We start from the raw sequence: 17,369 nt of genomic DNA, 5'->3' as shown, positions 1-17,369 counted from the left end.
ATAAAGCAGTCTGAAAATCTCTAAGGATAAAAATCACATCCTTTGTAAAGAACATGAGTCGATGCCCTCAGGAAAAAGGTACAAGGTACCAAACTGTAAGATAAATAGGTACAAATTTTCTATGGTCCTTTTATAAATCTAATTATTCTCCCAGAGAAAAAAAAAAAATCTAATTGTTTGTCATGCTGGTATTTAGCTAAACTGAGTGTATAACGAACTGATTTGCCTTTATTCTCATTCATATTGATGTAATGATTTTCTGAGGACATGCACAATATTTTTTCACATGCAGAAGCTTTAATTCTGTGACAACAATCTTCACAATGACAAAAGGAGATAAACGGGCCACAAGCGAAAGCAACACATTGAAAATGGCCCAAACAAAGCGACAGAGGACTAAAGACAATTATGTTACTCTGTATAGGCGTTGAGTTCATAAAAAAAGAATTATCTGGGGGCCTTTGATATATTTACTAAATATAACGAATTAATTGTTTTGTTTTTTTCTTTAATCTTATGTTTCGGTCACACCTCAGTTAATAAATTCCTGTTTCAGTCTTTCTTTCTTTTTTCTTCTCAGAGTTTTCCTTTCTCCTAATAGCTATTTCTCCTGCGCGTCTCCTTGCCGGACTTTAGCTCCATCAGCTCCACTTCATGCTTCGCCGCTGTCTCCAGAACTTTCTGCTTGTTGTAGAAGATGACAAAGTTGTTAATGATGGGGTGGATGGGCAGCGCGATGGCTATCACCCCGCACAGAAAGCTCACGGCTGCGTTGCACTTGCCCAGAGTGGTTTTGGGGTAGATATCGCCATAGCCCACTGTGGTCATTGTGATGATGGCCCACCAAAAAGATTGCGGGATGCTCCGGAATAAAGTCTCCGGGTGGCTTTGCTCCATAGTGTAGGCCAGCGCTGAGAACACGAAGATGCCCACGCCCATATACATAAGCAGCAGCCCCAGCTCTTTGAGGCTGTTCTTCAGCGCGTAAGTCAGAGTTTGCAGTCCAGAGGAGTGGCGCGCCAACTTGAAAATACGCGCGATGCGCATGATGCGGAGGGCCTGGACAGCTTGCTGTACGTTTGCCAGCTCCATGATGGATGTGGTGCCGAGGTAAGTCAGGGCCAGGACCACGTAGAAAGGCATGATGGCCATAAAGTCTATGATGTTCATGATGGAGAGCGCAAAGCGCAGCTTGTTTGGTGACGAGGCGAGGCGCAGAAAGAATTCCGTGGTGAACCACAACATGCACACCGTCTCGATCGCCTCCAGAGTCGGATGCTCCACCAGTTTCCCTTCAGCGTCCATCACCTGGAGCTCCGGGATGGTCCCCACACACATCACCACTGCCGAGACCAAGATGAAAAGGAAGGATGCGATAGCAATGATGCGCGCCGGCAAAGAGGAATCCGGCTTCTCCATCAGCCTCCAAAGGAACCTCTGGCAACGCTGGGTGCGCGTGATGCACTGATCCACCTCCATATCCTCCAAAATGACTTTAACTTTGTTTGCAATTTCTTTCAGCTCTTCCTCCTTCTCACTTAAGTAACTTTTACAGCATTCATCTAAAACATTTTGGTCTATTTTCCAAAACTCCATCTCTTTGATGAAGCAGATGGGGCAAATGCCGCGTTTGATGTGGATTTCATCAAAGTAATAAACGTCGATGATGCACTTGAACGCGTCGGGATCTCGATCAAAGTAAAACTCCTTTCTGCCCGGATCGAAGTCATCGCAAAGTGTCGAGATAAGTTCGGAATTCTGAGTTGAGCAGTTCACCAACTCAGCCAGTCTGCTCTCCGGGTAGCGGTTCAAAACATCCCCGAAAAGCACCACTCTGACTCCGCCGATGTTCACAGCAATCTCCCCTTCGGCGCACAAACCAGCTCTGTAGTTTGGCTTCGGAACTGTCCACATCTTATCAACTGATCGATACTTGTTGATCCTAAAATGCAAAAATGAAGCTCACTAACCGGAGTTAATGCCCATGATGGCTTGCGCGTAAAATGCTTCTCTTCCAGACTGTTTGGTGCACTGAATGGCAGAGTTAGAGCAGCCAGCTTTTTCTAACGCGCGCTCTCTCTCTCGCTCTCTCTCTTTCACACACACGGACTAAGAGAGAACAACCTCAACACCTATCATCTCTATCGCAGGCCTCCCTTTTATCACTGCAGTAATTCAGTAAAGCTTTTAGCCCTAAAGAAAGCTCAGAAACAATTAAACAACACAATTAACTATTAAACACACAAACTGTGCATAATGGCTTTATATCCTTATTCTTCACTTGATACTTTTCTAAATTTAACATTTCCACACTGTGCATCATAGAGTGGAATTAATCCACCAATCAGCTCCTGTACTGTCTCCAAAGGTAATCTTACAGCAGGAAACATGCGGATCAGATATGATTTATATCAGACATCAGATAAAATGGTTGATGCACACAGCAGAGACAGTGCACTCTCTGGTGACCATGTACTGAATAACAATTCAACTGTAGAAAGTTACTGAATACATTTACTCAAGTATTTCATTTAAGCACAATTTTTATTTTTTTGTATCACTTTCACTTGACTATTTACAGTTTATGCCACTTTAAGGAAGCACTTTGTATTTAAATCTACTCAATATGGACTTTAGCTATATTTTTTCATGATCCTAATGTTTTTGTCTTTGTGATTGACTGCAAAAACCGATCAATTAATTAATCAATAACAAAAAACAGTATCTTCCATAGGTGAGGTCTGCTAGTGGACTCGTATCCATTCGAGTAACTTTGCGGTTGAGTTTTTTCCTTAGTATAAGTTACACTGTGCATGTAAACTCCAAATCTCAGTTTCAGAAGCTGGTAAGTCCTTACTCTGATTACAAGGTGCCAACATGAGCTGAGATTATTGCGGTGCCTGCAGGTGATTCTTGGTTTCTGTTGTATGTGTATAGGTTTTTACCTTCCCTGTGCTCATGAGTGTTTTCCTTTTACAGGTGTAAACCAAACGAAGGAGACTTCTCTATTTCAAATTTTAGCTCCTTGTGTGGTGTTTTGTATTTTTACTTCTCTTCACTGTTCTTTTGTCATCCTTGATATTGTTTCAGTTGAGTTTACCCACACCTTATTATCCCACTTCCTGGCGTGTACATATACATATAGACTGTGTGTTCTCTTTCAGTCAGGATGTCATCTAATCTTTCTTCTTATTAACACATTAAATACATGCAAAGATCCTCTTTATTATCACTACTGCAGAGGTGCACGCTGCTGTAGTATGCATACAATTATGACAAACTTCATATTTAATCCACACTGAATGTTTACCTTCTCATACCTGTTGCAGCACAAAATTTACCTTCTGCATCACAGACGATACTGAATCCCCAAACGTAATCTTGTATTAGGCAACACATGGATCAGATATTATTTATATCAGAGGAAAAACTTGTGGGCGTGCATACTGCTAAATGCAACCAGATGCATTAGGATATCTTGGCATCTTAGCAATTGCTGGCATATTGCATTTCACATATTTGCTACTGGGGCATATGAAATCTTAGTAAACCATACAAAATCAGTCAACATACTAAACAGAATGATAGTATTGGAAAATGCACCACTGGTCTCCAGCTGTTGAGCAGAGTTGGCTGCAGATGTCTGTTAAGCACTTGATCCCAGCCCACCTTAAAGCCTAAGAAAATCTAATTAGTGTTTTTCCACACGCTGCATGTTGTTATTGCAAAAATGTCAGTACTGCTTTAATTGGCAACACCACCTGGTGATTGTACAGACTATAAAAAAAAAAAAAAAAAAAAATATATATATATATATATATATATATATATATATATATATACATACATACACACACACACACACACACACACACTGGCTAATTAAAAAATAAATAAATAAATACTGATTAGAAATATTACTGAATATTGACCACTCTACCTACTGAGCTATCCCTGCCCGTGGGTTGTTACAAGATGGTGACTACTTTCAAAGTGAACCTGTTTTGCTTTTCTTTATTGTTTTTAGATACATGTACAGTTCCAGTAGTGGATATTCATAGTGAATGGCAAAAGGAGCTCTTTTCTCACCCTTGTATTTGTGTGATATCACTGAGGGGAAATTCCAAATATGGTCATTTCAGGCACACAGATCTGGCTCTGAACACAGCAGCCTCACTCACCTGCTATCAAAGTTTCTATTTATGAAAGGCAACGAGTGAGAAAAAAGATGGTTTAAAAAAAAAAAAAAAAAGAAAAAAAAAAGGGGGAGTTGTAAAAGGGGGGAGGATCTAAGAAGCTGCACCAAGGCCTGATATAGCATAGGTGTGAACTGTGAATCATGCAAAAGTACTTTATTTCACTAGCTGGGCCCACGTCGTCATTTTAGGTTTGACAGCGTTTTAGTAGGTAAAGGTGAATGCTTGGACATGAATTGAGCTGCGGTTTGGGGAAGGCCTTGAAGGGGACTGGCAACGGCTCCCGGGCCTGGCAGATCCCCAAAGAAGGCATCCCCTAGAAGCAGTAATAACTGTGCGATACGAAGGTCGAAGACGTCAGCGGAATAATTAGATTTTTCGATTCGACTTATTTATACAGCACTGAGCCACAGTGACAGACACCTCGAGACCCTGCAATGATGTCTAGAGGAAAACCCAACAATCATATGACCCACTGTGACCAAGCACTTTTGGCGACAGTGGGAAGGAAAAACTCTTTTAACAGGAAGAAACCTCCGGCAGAACCAGGCTCAGGGAGGGGTGGCCATCTGCCGCAACCGGTTGGGGAGAGAGAAGGAGAAGAGGACAAAGACGAGCACACGGAGAGCGAACGTCGTTCCGTGGTGTGGAGTGGATGAGCTCGGACAATTTGGAAGGAATGGCAGGAGAAGAGATCAAAGGAAGTTGCAAACAACAGAAATCTTAATGGATGAATGAGGGGAACCTTCGATCGGGTAGCGACGTGGCTCGACTTTGAGCTGAACCTCTGACAGAGAAGAATGCTGGATTTGAGATTTGAGGTAGGGCTTGGTGGCTCGAAAAGCTTGTGAGCGTGTCTTTGAGTAGAAGATGGAGAGGGGGTGCTTAGCTGGTTAATTGCTTCAGATATGGTAGCAATAACGACTGAGCTGATTTCTGAATTAACAGAAGTGACAGCACCACCTCGGGAAGAGTTGATGAATTGAAAGACTGATTAGAGGAAAATAATAACCCCCCAAAATCGAGAGAGCAGAATGCGAGTCCACTGGACTTCGTGGGAGATGATAAGCCGTTCAGATGCAGTCAGAACCATGAGTCGACTTAGAGAGCAGTCTTGAATGATTGTATCGAGGGTGAATGCCTGATGATGCTAGTGAAAGCACATGAGAAGTGAAGGGACGCCATGAAGAATTATGCGCACGACGCAGTTTAGATGTCTTAAAAGGAGCGATAGAGGACAGAACCTGGCATCTCGGTACCATGAAGGTTCACCTTTCCTTTGCTAAGGCAGGACAGATGGCAGCGAAACTGGCATTGCGGTGCAGAAAGCATGCTGTTGCATTTGCGAATGAGGGATAAGGAGAGAACCTGGCATCTCGGTGCCAGAAGGGTTTACTACTGCTTTGCAATAACGGATGCAGAGAAACTGGCAACGTGGTGGAAGAAGATTGCTGCTGTGATTACGAATGATGGATATAGAAGGAACCAGCTTGAAGGATTCTCTAGCCATGATGGATGGACAGGAACTGGCAACTCAGGGGTAAGAAGCTTGTCACTGCGGTTTGCACATGGCAGATATAGCAAGAACCTGACACCACTGTGCTAGAAGGGTTTGCTGCTTCTTGCAATGATAGAAGCGGAGAAACTGGCAGTTCGGTAGTAGGGAAGCTAGATGCTGCATGCAAATGGGGGATGAAGGAAAACCTGGCAACCTGGTGCCTTTTTGTTTATTTGTCTATGCAGACAACTGCCAATCCGATGGCAGAAAAGCTGCTGCTGCTTTCACGAATGAGGGATAAAGGAACCTGGCAACCCGGTGCCAACATTTGCTATGGAGTTTAGCCGAGGAGGGAAGAGGCAGTGAACCTGGAAACTGCCGAAGCATGCTGCATTTGCTACGGAGGGAAGGAGTACTGGCAACTCTGTGCCCCCTTTTTTTCCCCTCAACTATGCTGAGAAACTGGCAACCCGATGGTCGAAAAGCTTGCTGCTGCTTTTGCGAACGAAGGAGAAAGGAACTTGGCAACCCGATGGTCGAAAAGCTTGCTGCTGCTTTTGCGAACGAAGGAGAAAGGAACTTGGCAACCCCGTGCCGAGGTTAGCTGCAGAAATTTGCGAAGGATGGATGGGTGGCTGAGAACCTGGCAACCCGGTGTCGAAAGGTTTATTGCAGAGTTTAGCAGATGAGAGGTTGGGAACCTGGCAACTCGGTGCCAGGTTTGCTGCAGAATTTTGCGGAGGAGGGATAAGTGGCTGAGAGGCTGGCAACCCAGTGAGATGTTTGCTGCAGAGTTTAGCAGAAGAGGGTTGAGTGGCCAAGAATCTGGCAACTCTGTGCCAACATTTGCTGCAGAGTTCAGCAGATGAGAGGTTGGGAACCTGGCAACTCAGTGCCAAGGTTTGCTGCAAAGTTTAGCAGAGGAGGGATGAGTGGCTTCAAACCTGGCAACTCGTTGCCCACGTTTGCTGCGGAGTTTGGGCAACCCAGTGCCAACTTGCATAAGCATTTAGCAAAAGGAGGGATGGAAACATCACGACGGCGCTACCTGGCGCTGGCGGGTGGGTGGAGCTGTTGGAGCTGCGATTTGTTTGGAAGCGTGGGTTCGGCGCTGACGGCTAACTCGCCCGGCCTGTGACCCGTTTCGGAGCAACACGAGAGGAGCTGTGAGTTCTGCTGGCGGGCGACCTCGCTGGTTTTCGCTGAAGTGGCGGGCGGCCGGAGTTACTTCATGACTGGACTTAGCGGAGATAAACCGACTGGATGGATGGACGTAGCAGACCGTATGTCGGGTGGCAAGAAAACTGCTAGAAGGTCCTCAGCATTCAGTTTTTTGGAAGCGCCGCCGGAGTAAAATTACGTTACTCCTAAGAGATGAGCCGTTTTTAAAGGTATTCGCCGAGAATGGACCCTGTTTGCACGTAAACGACAATGAACAGCTTGCAGAACTGGGGGGAACCTATATAGATGACAACCGGAAGGAGCGTGTTTGGAGGCGTGGTCCCGCTCCAGAAATTCTGATACATAACCTCCAATAGAATCCAGAAAAAACACTATGGAGTTGAAAATGAGCAGAGCGGCCCCACTTTAAGATTTTGAGACTTGTAACACATGAACATTCTGATCTAAATTGGGTCACAAGTGATGTTTCTATACAGATTCATGAATCCATTCTCTGGATAATGCATTTCTAAATGTATTAGGCTGTCTTGCAGAATAACAGGCAATGGTGAATGAAGAAATCCATTTTATTTGTGCATGCTGTAAGATTTCTAGAAATAATGTGCTCACCTAAAATGTTTGAAGCCGACATTAATATTTACAGTACATATACTTTTAAAATGAATCCCTGAAAAAAAAATCCCTCTGATATTACACGTTTTAAGGTTTTCCACAATTCCACGCGCAGCACATGACAAACACAGGACACGTGCAGCTTGCTTTGTGGTGAAGACAACCCAAGGATTATTTACACCTTCCTGTATTTACACCTTACATCTTTCTCCTTTAAGGGAAATGTTGAAAACAATATATTTATATTCTCCGATTTTATTTTAGCGATCGGGGTCTTTATGTTTCTGGCTGTGAGTGACTGAATGGGAACAAACCACAGCTTGTGGGTGCTTGCTCTTTCAGTCTTGCTGTTGACAGCTAGCTGATGTCCAACACGTTGTTGCTGATATGAAAGCAGATGTAGGAGAAGTACTCCTGCTGACAGAGTCCTGGGATGTCACAGCTCACCTGTTTGCAGATCAGACACAGAAAACAGTCACACACACACTGAACCAGCAGCAGTATTTCACTAAATTCAGCTTGAGTTTGTATGTTTTTATTATTATTTCCTTTTTCTCTCTGTTGTCTCGAAGGTCACGAGTGAACTTGACTGAGAGATATGTTATTTCCTGCTGACTGCTGACAGGTTCTTCCTCACTCAGACATCAGCAATCTGGGAAAGCACTTCACTTGTTGGTCTGTCACTGGTCTTATATAACGATGCCATTTTTACCCAATAAACTATTTGCAATAATTCTGTCATGTTCTTGGGTCTGTTGCTGTTTTTTGGTCATTTGGGTTCTGCTGTTGATAAATATCTTCAGTTTATTTCTTAGTTTGTTCCAGTGTTTAGTTACTTCCTGTTTTATTTTATTACTCTTGTGCTTTGTATTAAGTTTCACATCCCTTGTCTCGTTGCCTCAGTTGGGTTCAGCTGTCCTCCCAGGTGTCTCTTGTTTGCATTAATCACCTTGTATCTATGTTCCTTCAATTTGTGTGGGGTCTTCGTTTTGTTCTCCCTCATGGTTCTGTGTGTGGCCCTGCTCTGTTTCACTAGTTATTGGATTTCTCATTCCTGTCCAGCTTTTATTTTCTATTTTGTATAAGTGCAGCATTAAACCTGTGTTTGACTTTATTCCTGTCTCCTGTGTTTCTGCATTTGCATCCAAATCCTGCCTGCAGCAGATGCACATCATGCACAATTAATTTGTGAAAACATTTAGCTCTAAGTTATTTGTTGTTGCTTGAGTCTTGATTTCAAAATGTTTAATATTTTTAACCTAAAAAATAAACAGGCTACATGAAAAACAGGTAAAAATTAACATTTTACATCACCAAGCAGCAAAATAACTGCACATTGAGGAAAGTGCTTACAGTCAAACCCAGAGAAGTAAAAGCTGCTACAACAGTTAAAAGGGGTCCAAGAGTACACTACCAATGTTCCACTGTTCAAAAATGAAATCTCATACTTCTGTCTGTGCTACTTTTGTAGAAACACTCTTATTTAAAAAGTAACCTACAGCAAGTTTCCAATCAAATTAAATAGTTATGAGATTGCATATTGTTGAAAAAAATAAGGTTTGAAATTTTTAAATAATGTCTACCTGCAAAAAGCTCATTTTTAGTTTATCAGGATTAGTTCAGGCAGGCCATCAAGTCGAGCACTCCCAGCAAATGAGCTCATCTGTGACACAGTGCAGATCAGATTCTCCTACATATCTATTTGATAAGCTGATTTAACCTGGCCACAGTTGTTGAGCCACCTTGCAGCCTAACTCTACCCAAACTCATCCTTTTGAGGCTCTGTTTGATTTACTGAGTCACACAAAAGCTTCACTTGGATACACCATAATGTTTCCCATTAGTGTTAACAGTTTTTTTAAAGAACAACATTAAGGTGGACATTTCATCTTTTACTAAGGAAAGTATCATGGGTATGTTTGCAAAAGACAGCACAATGAATACTGTACAAAATGGCCCAGGTCATTCCTTCCACTAATTTTCAGATATCTGTGTCTGTGTGATAAACCTATGTAGCACACAACTGACGAGGCCAGCATTAGATGACAACTTCATACTTTCATCCATATATGGTCCCTCCCAGCTTCAACAAACAAGATGTCGTCAGTTAAATCCCTCAATTTGTGGCTTTTCCAACTAATGTTGGTGCATCCATCTTCTGTATGTCTGTGCTTTACATTAATATAATGACAACATTATAACACTATGGCTCCTTACATCAGTAATGCTGGCGGTGGGGTCCAGATGCACAAACAGTGAAGCGAGTTCTTCTTTGAGTTTCTTCGAGTGCTTCCTGTCAGTCTGCAGTAGAAGAGCCTGATAATTCACAGGTAACCCATACCTGAAAGGAAATATCATCACATGAAAATCAATCGCGAGCCTTCTTCACGAAAAAAAAAAATCACCACTGTCATCAGGTGCCGACCTCAGGACTGATTCCACAAACACCCGCAATGCTTTCAAGTGAATCCAGGCAACAAACACTTCACTGAAATTCACCTTCAGCCAGCGTACAAAGATTCCCTGTGAAAGAGAGAAGCGCATTAATAAAACGCCAAAAGATAAAAAAACTTCAGAGAGCGTGTGTAATGTTTGACTCACATATTGCTCCTTTTTGTGAAAACTAAGCTGCATAATCTCCCGCTGCTTCTGCTCCTCCAGATCAAAGCTGTAGTCCCGCACGAAGAACCTGTGTGGACCAGAGGCTACACTTTGATAATTCAAACAGACAACACAGATTTGACTATATTGGGTGTTTTCTGTCACACCGTCCTGCTTACTTGCTTTCCTGGGCTTTGGCTTTGAATTCACACACAGCTCTTTTGAAAAGTGTCACTGAGAAGACTCCCCCCTCTCCGTTCTCATACAGCTTCCTGACAGTCACATAAGACAACAATAGAAAAGATGTAGCAACAAGGTAAAAGACAACAAGGAGTAAGTCAAGTAGTGTTTGTTACTTGCATTTGAACTTATTGCTGCAGGTTCATTTCAAGTCTGTGTTTATTGAGCCAATATAAAGCGCCTTGAAGCAACTGTTATTGTGATTTGGCGCTATATAAATAACGCTGAATTGAATTATATGGAATTTGTCATGAGTCCTTAACAGACTGATCACAATGTAATAGCAGGTTGATAGGATTTACATGGGCAAAATCAGGTTCACTGTAAGAAAAACACTCATCGGCCACTTTGTTAGGTAATCCAAGTAGTAGGGTCAGAATTTGGCATAAACAACATGAAAGCATGGATCCATCTTGCATTGTCATCAGGCTTGTGGTGGTAGTGTAATGGTGTGGGGGATATTATCTTGGCAAACTAACTGAGTATCATCTGAACACCTGTTGCTGACCACGTCCATTGCTTTATGACCACAGTGTACCCATCTGCTGATGGACCATAATATGGACCAAAATCTCTGAGAAATGTTTCCAGCATTTTGCTGAATCTACACCAGTACAACAAGTTGTACCTAATATAGTGGCCAGTAAGTGTATGAATGTTACAAAAACTAAGATGGAATGTGGAGTATTATTTTCTAGAAGTTAAACAATTATCAATTTAGCTGTCTAGGCCTTATACTGACAAAAGAGTGTCTTACAAGTGATAAGTAGATTTCTTGGATCAGGGGTGCCTCCAAGGGGGGCAAAGGGGGCACTGGCCACCTCCCAAAATTTGCTGGCCCCCCCAGTGGCTCTTCCTGGCAAGATTGTCCTATGTTGGTAACAATTTTAACAAACATGAGCACAAGTGATTGGAAGACACCCTACATTGAGTTGAAACATTAAGTTGCTATTTATTTATGCATATACAATTTTTGTCATTGGTATTGTGTCACTTGGTATGTCCCTCACGATTTCCCCTTCCTGTTTTGGATGAAATTATTTTTTATAGAAATTGGATTATTTCCTGCACATCAGCTCTGACAAAGTTATTTTTTTTCATGTCAACTTTAACATTTTACTTGTCAAAAAAGACATTTTCTTTTCGCTGCTGCAGATCCAGGCCGAAAGACTCTTACTTTCTGCCGGTAATGAAACACCTGCGGTTACTTAGCCTGACCTTTTGGATGCTGAAAGCAGCTACCGGTGCACTTGTACTTGGATCGAGTGGAATTGTTTGTCTCGTGGCCAAGAGTGCATAAAGACAGCTCACCTGCTCGACCGCGGAACCACAAATTTTGACAACGACTCGTAACTCCTCTCCCATTGCGAGTAGCTTCCTCTGTGACCAGAAAATATGCAGAAACAAACATTTTAATATTAAGACTATCCCAGAAAAACATAGTCATGTTGTGTCACTGACCGGGCCACCACTACCAGCAGAGTGGTGAGGTACTCTGAGACCACCAGGTCTTCTTTCCTCACGACATCATTCAGACTGCAAGTTTGTAAATTGCCACTGCAAAGACAGAAATTCCACTTTAGTATGTAGATATGTATACATGCATATCTATAGATAATGTAGGGATTTATTTCTATTTAATATAACTAATGTTTCTCACTCTAGTTTGTGCTCGAGGTTTTGCAAGCTCGCTTTCACACTGTTGTACGCTGCAGAACGAGATTTTAACTCTGCCTCCACCTGCGAAACTTCCTGAAACACATGCAGGTGTTAAAACTTGGGTAGGCAACATGTTTCTGAGAGGGAACTAGAATCATGTAGCTACTTCAGAATTTGTTTTCAGCCTTTGGAAAAGCTAGCCTGAAATGCGAGGTTTTTGCCTTTTCAGAGTTTATAATTAGAATAAAGCAGAGGACTTTGAAGTGGAGGAGCAAAGTCTGAATTAAGTGTGATGTCAAAAATCAGCAGTGACTTGTTCTGGTGGACAGAGCTTAAACAGGAGAAGCTGTAAAAGTAGTGCTCACTTTCAATTTTAGGAGTATTTTTTCTCCCTCGTAGTATTTAGCTTTAACAGCACACACACATCAAATATGTAATGCATGTATTAAATACAGAAACAATTTTAAGCCAATGTAACCTGCAAGTTTATCTTTATTCTACTGATGTCAGCGTTAATCTCGTTAAAATGACGTTAACGCCATAACTGCATTAACATGGCAAATCTCCGTTAGCGAGTTAGCGCATATCGCCCCGTGCGTGGGGCTGCATGGCGTCAACGCATTAGTGTGGTTAGCTCATTAACGTGTTAGCTGACAGCACTACTTTATTCATTTTAAATGTAACTGAATTTAGTGAAATTACAATCTAGTGAAGTTTACTCTGCCATTAGTAGGATTTCTGTGACACACTGTGTAAAGAGTTGTTCAATATCTAGTGTAACTCTGGCCTGAAAATATGAAAATGTAAGAGTTTGTCGTGATGATCTTTAGCTGTGGTTTATTTATAGCCTCATGTTGGCATTTTACTTCTAATGATTGCTTTTATGCTTCAAATATCAGAAAAGTGAGTCAGTTCATTAAGATTATGAATAAAATATGTAAGTAACTTTTAATGTAAACATTTTATAACATCGCCCAGTCATATAAAACTGCATATGAAGGTATGCTAACAGGTAAATATGTTAGCATGTGAACTGTGACTTTGCTGTGTTTTTTGTGTCTATCAACTTGACCAGAGTTTAGTTATAAATTGCTGTCATATTTATGTCATTAATTATCATCCCCACTTTTTTATGAGGTTGTACCTTGTTGATGATTTCTGCCAGACTGGAGAGAGTTAGAGATGTAGGATATTTTGCTTTGTCCCACTGAAACTTGATCATGAAGTTCATCAAGTCAACTAAGAGAGAGAGGAAAAAACACAAGTTGTGTATCCAAATGACACAACTTTAAACACACCGAGGGTTTGGTATGTCTTAAAAAAAAAAAAATCAAGCAGATACTACAGATGTGGTTTATAATAGGAGTCACACAGAACTGCACTCCAGCTCAAAGAGCAGATAAAATACCCCTCAGAGACTTGAGGTAAGCTTTCAGGGGTGACAGGGCTGCTCTCTGGTTCTTGCTGTGGTCTGATGGGGGGAGAGTAATCAGACATGCTGGTTAGCCTGGTCTGCTGTTGTTCTCTCCTACCGCCTGCAAGCATTAGTCTACAGTAAAAGCATCAGGCCTTTAATGGAGTTTTTCAGTAGCTGTTAGTCTTAATAGCAGTGTGTATGTGGCCTGTATCCAGTTTCTCTATGAGATAATTAACACTCTCAGCGTGTGTGTTTGTGTGTGACTCACCTCCATTGGCCAAAGCATTTTCCAGCACTTTGTCACTAGACTCCAGCACCTCCTTCATACACTGGCATGTTTTTTTGATCACACTGACCAGGCGACAGGAGAAACACCATCATTACACAGTGTTTATATGTTTTGCATAAAGGTCCTGCTACACACAATGAACTGCTGATGTAGAAACATCTCAGACTGAAGAAAAAGTAAGGAATAAAACTAAAGAAATCTTTTTGCATTAAAGACTTCCCCTGATGCTCTGCTTGTTTGCCTAACTTGTCTCTGTGCAGATTTCTACACTGTCCAGAGCTCCTCAAGTGTGACGTAACTGTTTTCTGTCCTTGGTTCGCCTGTTGCCTGTTTTCAAGCCTCTTATATAGCTTCGCAGTTATACCAGTTGCTCGAGTGAGCTCGGTTTTAGCAATGATTTTGCTCACTTAGTTTAGTTTTTCATAAATTTTCCTGAGGCATTTCAAGGACACCCGCTTGCTTGCCTATACGTCATATTTCTATTCTTCAGTAAGTCAGAAACTGACCGTCACAGAGAAGTGTTCCTGTTAGATTCTATTATAAATGGCCGTAGTTTCCAGGACTGGAAAATTAAGCCAAAACGGAAGTGCCTCGCACCTGCATTCTTTCAAATGGCCAGCAGGGCCTGAGTCCACTGGCTGCCAAAAGGCTTCTATAAACGTCTATGGGGAAACAGTCCACAACTCTCATCTAAACACTTTCCTGATCACTCGATGGGCTTAATGGCTAGTTTAAAGTCTTTATTTGGTACATAACTGTAATTATTTGAATCAGATAGGAGGGTTATTTATGTTATGAATTCACTGCAAGCAGTAATACACATACAATCACATCCAGATTATTCCAGTGCTTGTGCAACTGTTTAATTAAATGGCAAAATTATGATATCAAAAAAGTCTGAGCTCCACGCTTCATATTAAGACTTCAGTGGATGACATCACCAGGGCCCATCCATCCATCCATCCTCAGGGTTTTCAGGGTTGCAGATGGCTGCATTTACCAGCAACATAAGTTATGCTTACTTTTTTACTTAATGAAGTTCTTTCTTACATTTTCATTGTGCAATTCAACATTTCAACACCTGAAAATACTGACATTCACACCTCTTTGTGTTTTTTTGTTTTGTTTTTTCCATGTTCTATGTTTTCCATGTAACTCAAACTGCATTTCTTATATTTGAGATTTCACTTTTCAATAGACAAAAACTAATAATTAAATTCTTACTGTTTTCCCTAGTAAGAAATTACTTAGTAGTGAATTATAGGTTTCATATCTTTAATGAATGCAACTAGTCTAAAGTGTCTGCTGTCATAATTAAAGTTTTGTTATGATTTTCACTTTTCCTAGCATTTAAATCTGTTCTTCTGGTCCATGTCCTGCTTTTCCCAGTTTGTTTCCTTATGTTTTTCAGTTGCATAAGTAAATTTTTAACTTTAGTTGGATTTATGGGGTTCTTTGTGTTTGTTTGTTTTATTTTTCCCCGCAGTATCTTAAGTTCTTACCTTTAATACTCATTTTACTTTAGGGTGAACTGTCTCTTTAAAGTCTGCACTGTGTCAGCTCAAATGCACCAGCAGTGAATTTAAAAGCAGGAGGGAAAACTAACCGATAGCTGCCCCTGACCATCAATTAATCATGGCACAGACTGCACAGGAGCTCAGAATCATTGGGTCTTAATGAGGAACAAAGCTGCACATGAAAATGCCAGCATGCAATGATTAATGAGACAAACGTATTCATTAATCAGCAGGAACAGATTGAGAGCAGCACATTCAGCTTTTTTACCTTTCAGTCAGCGTGTCGAGTTTGGAAAGATCATCTGACACGCTGAGCAGACTGTCCAGTACTCCCACCTGAGGTCACGGCACACACAGCACAGTTAATGTTACTGCAACCTGCGTTTAATAAATCTGACTTCATAAGACCCTGCATTTACAATCACTACATCTAAAACTGCTTAATGTCTGAACTCTTGATGATACGGAAATGCGTTTCCTGGAAGACAAGATGCTCATTGATCACGTTGAGTGAAACGATTCAGATGGAAATTTTGCCTCAAACTGTAGAGAGCAACCTGAGCCTTTACCTCTTCATCAGAGAAAGACACCAAACACCATCACTCTCCTGTACTGCTACAAACACAGAGCTAACACACACTCATGCCACTTACTCTTTGTTTTTGTTAGCGCTGAGACACAATATCATTTTTTTTTATCATTCAGATGATGCACATCCTCACCTTAAGATCTGGAATGGAGAACTTGCAGCAGGAGGAGGCCAGGCTGGTTTTGGCAATGGTGCGTTTTAGTTTCTCTACACTGGTTAAACTTGTTTTGTCCAGTGGAACAGAAATCAGCCAAAAGTCCGTCATGACTTCCCACAGGTACTGCCTTTGGCACCAAACTGTGATCCCGAGCAAACAAACTTATAATAACATGAACTCTACCACTGAAATATGTAGAGTCTTATTCTAAGGCCGATTTGTAAAATGGCATGATTCACCTGTGCTCAGGATTTTGTTCTTTCAGCTCTTGCCTTGATAATGCAATAAAGGAAAGAGGAACCTCTTTTCAGAGCAGAGGCTTACCTTCAGGTTATCTTCATGACCGTGCTGTGCCTGTCCCCGTGTGAGTGTTGGAGAGTCTGAGCAGCAGCTCCACCTGAGACTGGCTGACAGCCAGCCCACTGTCCTCTGCTGTCTGTCACCAGAAGCAGTTACATCACTCCAGGTGATCTGAGCACAAAACAAAATAGTCGCCATTTTTGTGTGTGTTTGTGTGGATGGGCCGACTACTAGATCGATGAGCGTGAAGAACATAAGTCCAATTCGTAAAGATAAACATAAAGCTCTGATTACAATGAATCGGACGGTTCAAGAATGGTATGATCTTTTTGATGCCAACAAATAATCTCTGTATAATCTCTTCTACATATTTCTAATTTCACAACAGAAGTTTGGCTTATATATACAGTGGAGGTAAAAAGCTGAAGTACTTACCAGAAACATAAACAACATCCTCCAAAATGAAGCCAACCGTTATTTACTGCATTACAATAAACCCCAAAACACTGAAGCAACATTCAAAGTTCCACCCATGATAAGATAAAAGAGGAAAAATATAAGGAAGAGGATATAAAGGCAAGTATTCAAGAGCCTCAGACAATAAACTCATAAATAAACCTCTTCAAGCTCATTTTTAATTTGGACAAAATGCCAATGTTATTAAAAACATTTAAATGATACGGTCCAATTGTATATGTGAAATAGCCCCTTAGCCTGAACACTGGAGCGCTGTTAAATAAATGACCCGACCATTTCTGTTCAATGAACATATCACATTTCATTTAGCAAAAATGATAATTTAGATATGTACAATTATAAATGAAAACTATAAGAAGAATAAGAATAAAATAGTCTACAATATTCAACTGAAATGTGAAATGTATAGTGCTTAAACTCTTACAAAAACAAAGAGTCCACATGCTGGACTCTTTGCTCTACAGCTAGATTTTTATGAGATTGTACATTTTGGCATTAAAGGAAATGAAACTCCAGCTAAGGAGCCATAAAAAGCATTTTCATTGATTTAGTTTTCAGCTTCAGACAGAAGTCAACAATATAATCAAGTAGAAATTGAAGGAAACATGGCGATATAGCAAAGGGAAATAGGTAAG

At 41.2% G+C, this 17,369-nt stretch overlaps 2 protein-coding genes across 2 annotated transcripts; both read right to left on the bottom strand.

Annotated features, from left to right (window-relative positions):
• Positions 1 to 275: 275 nt before the first annotated feature.
• kcnf1b (potassium voltage-gated channel, subfamily F, member 1b) lies at positions 276 to 2,095 on the bottom strand. Its single transcript, XM_084915442.1, has one exon. The coding sequence runs from the start codon at positions 1,912 to 1,914 to the stop codon at positions 595 to 597; it is 1,320 nt and encodes a 439-aa protein (XP_084771568.1). The 5' UTR covers positions 1,915 to 2,095; the 3' UTR covers positions 276 to 594.
• Positions 2,096 to 7,552: 5,457 nt separating this feature from the next.
• Positions 7,553 to 16,065, bottom strand: atp6v1c2 (ATPase H+ transporting V1 subunit C2). The gene is made up of 13 exons (XM_084915673.1): positions 15,934 to 16,065; positions 15,480 to 15,547; positions 13,674 to 13,756; positions 13,397 to 13,459; positions 13,133 to 13,227; positions 11,990 to 12,081; positions 11,791 to 11,886; positions 11,641 to 11,709; positions 10,269 to 10,361; positions 10,090 to 10,177; positions 9,914 to 10,011; positions 9,706 to 9,829; positions 7,553 to 7,935 (listed from the first exon to the last, which is right to left on the bottom strand). The coding sequence occupies exons 1-13, from the start codon at positions 16,063 to 16,065 to the stop codon at positions 7,846 to 7,848; spliced, it is 1,191 nt and encodes a 396-aa protein (XP_084771799.1). The 3' UTR covers positions 7,553 to 7,845.
• Between the last annotated feature and the right edge of the window lie 1,304 nt (positions 16,066 to 17,369).

This window comes from Perissodus microlepis, chromosome 19 (assembly GCF_051167445.1).
Source record: "Perissodus microlepis isolate ML-2025 ecotype Zambia chromosome 19, ASM5116744v1, whole genome shotgun sequence".
NCBI lineage: Eukaryota > Metazoa > Chordata > Actinopteri > Cichliformes > Cichlidae > Perissodus > Perissodus microlepis.
The sequence above is the reverse complement of the archived record's forward strand: the minus strand, read 5'-3'. Positions and strand labels throughout refer to the sequence as shown.

Coding starts and splice junctions, on each gene's coding strand:
- kcnf1b (XM_084915442.1), bottom strand. CDS start 1,914: ATGTGGACAGTTCCGAAGCCAAACTACAGAGCTGGTTTGTGCGCCGAA.
- atp6v1c2 (XM_084915673.1), bottom strand. CDS start 16,065: ATGACGGACTTTTGGCTGATTTCTGTTCCACTGGACAAAACAAGTTTA. Junction 11,887..11,989: donor AACCTCGAGCACAAACTAGA/GTGAGAAACATT, acceptor CTGTCTTTGCAG/TGGCAATTTACAAACTTGCA. Junction 10,362..11,640: donor GTGGTTCCGCGGTCGAGCAG/GTGAGCTGTCTT, acceptor TGTGACTGTCAG/GAAGCTGTATGAGAACGGAG.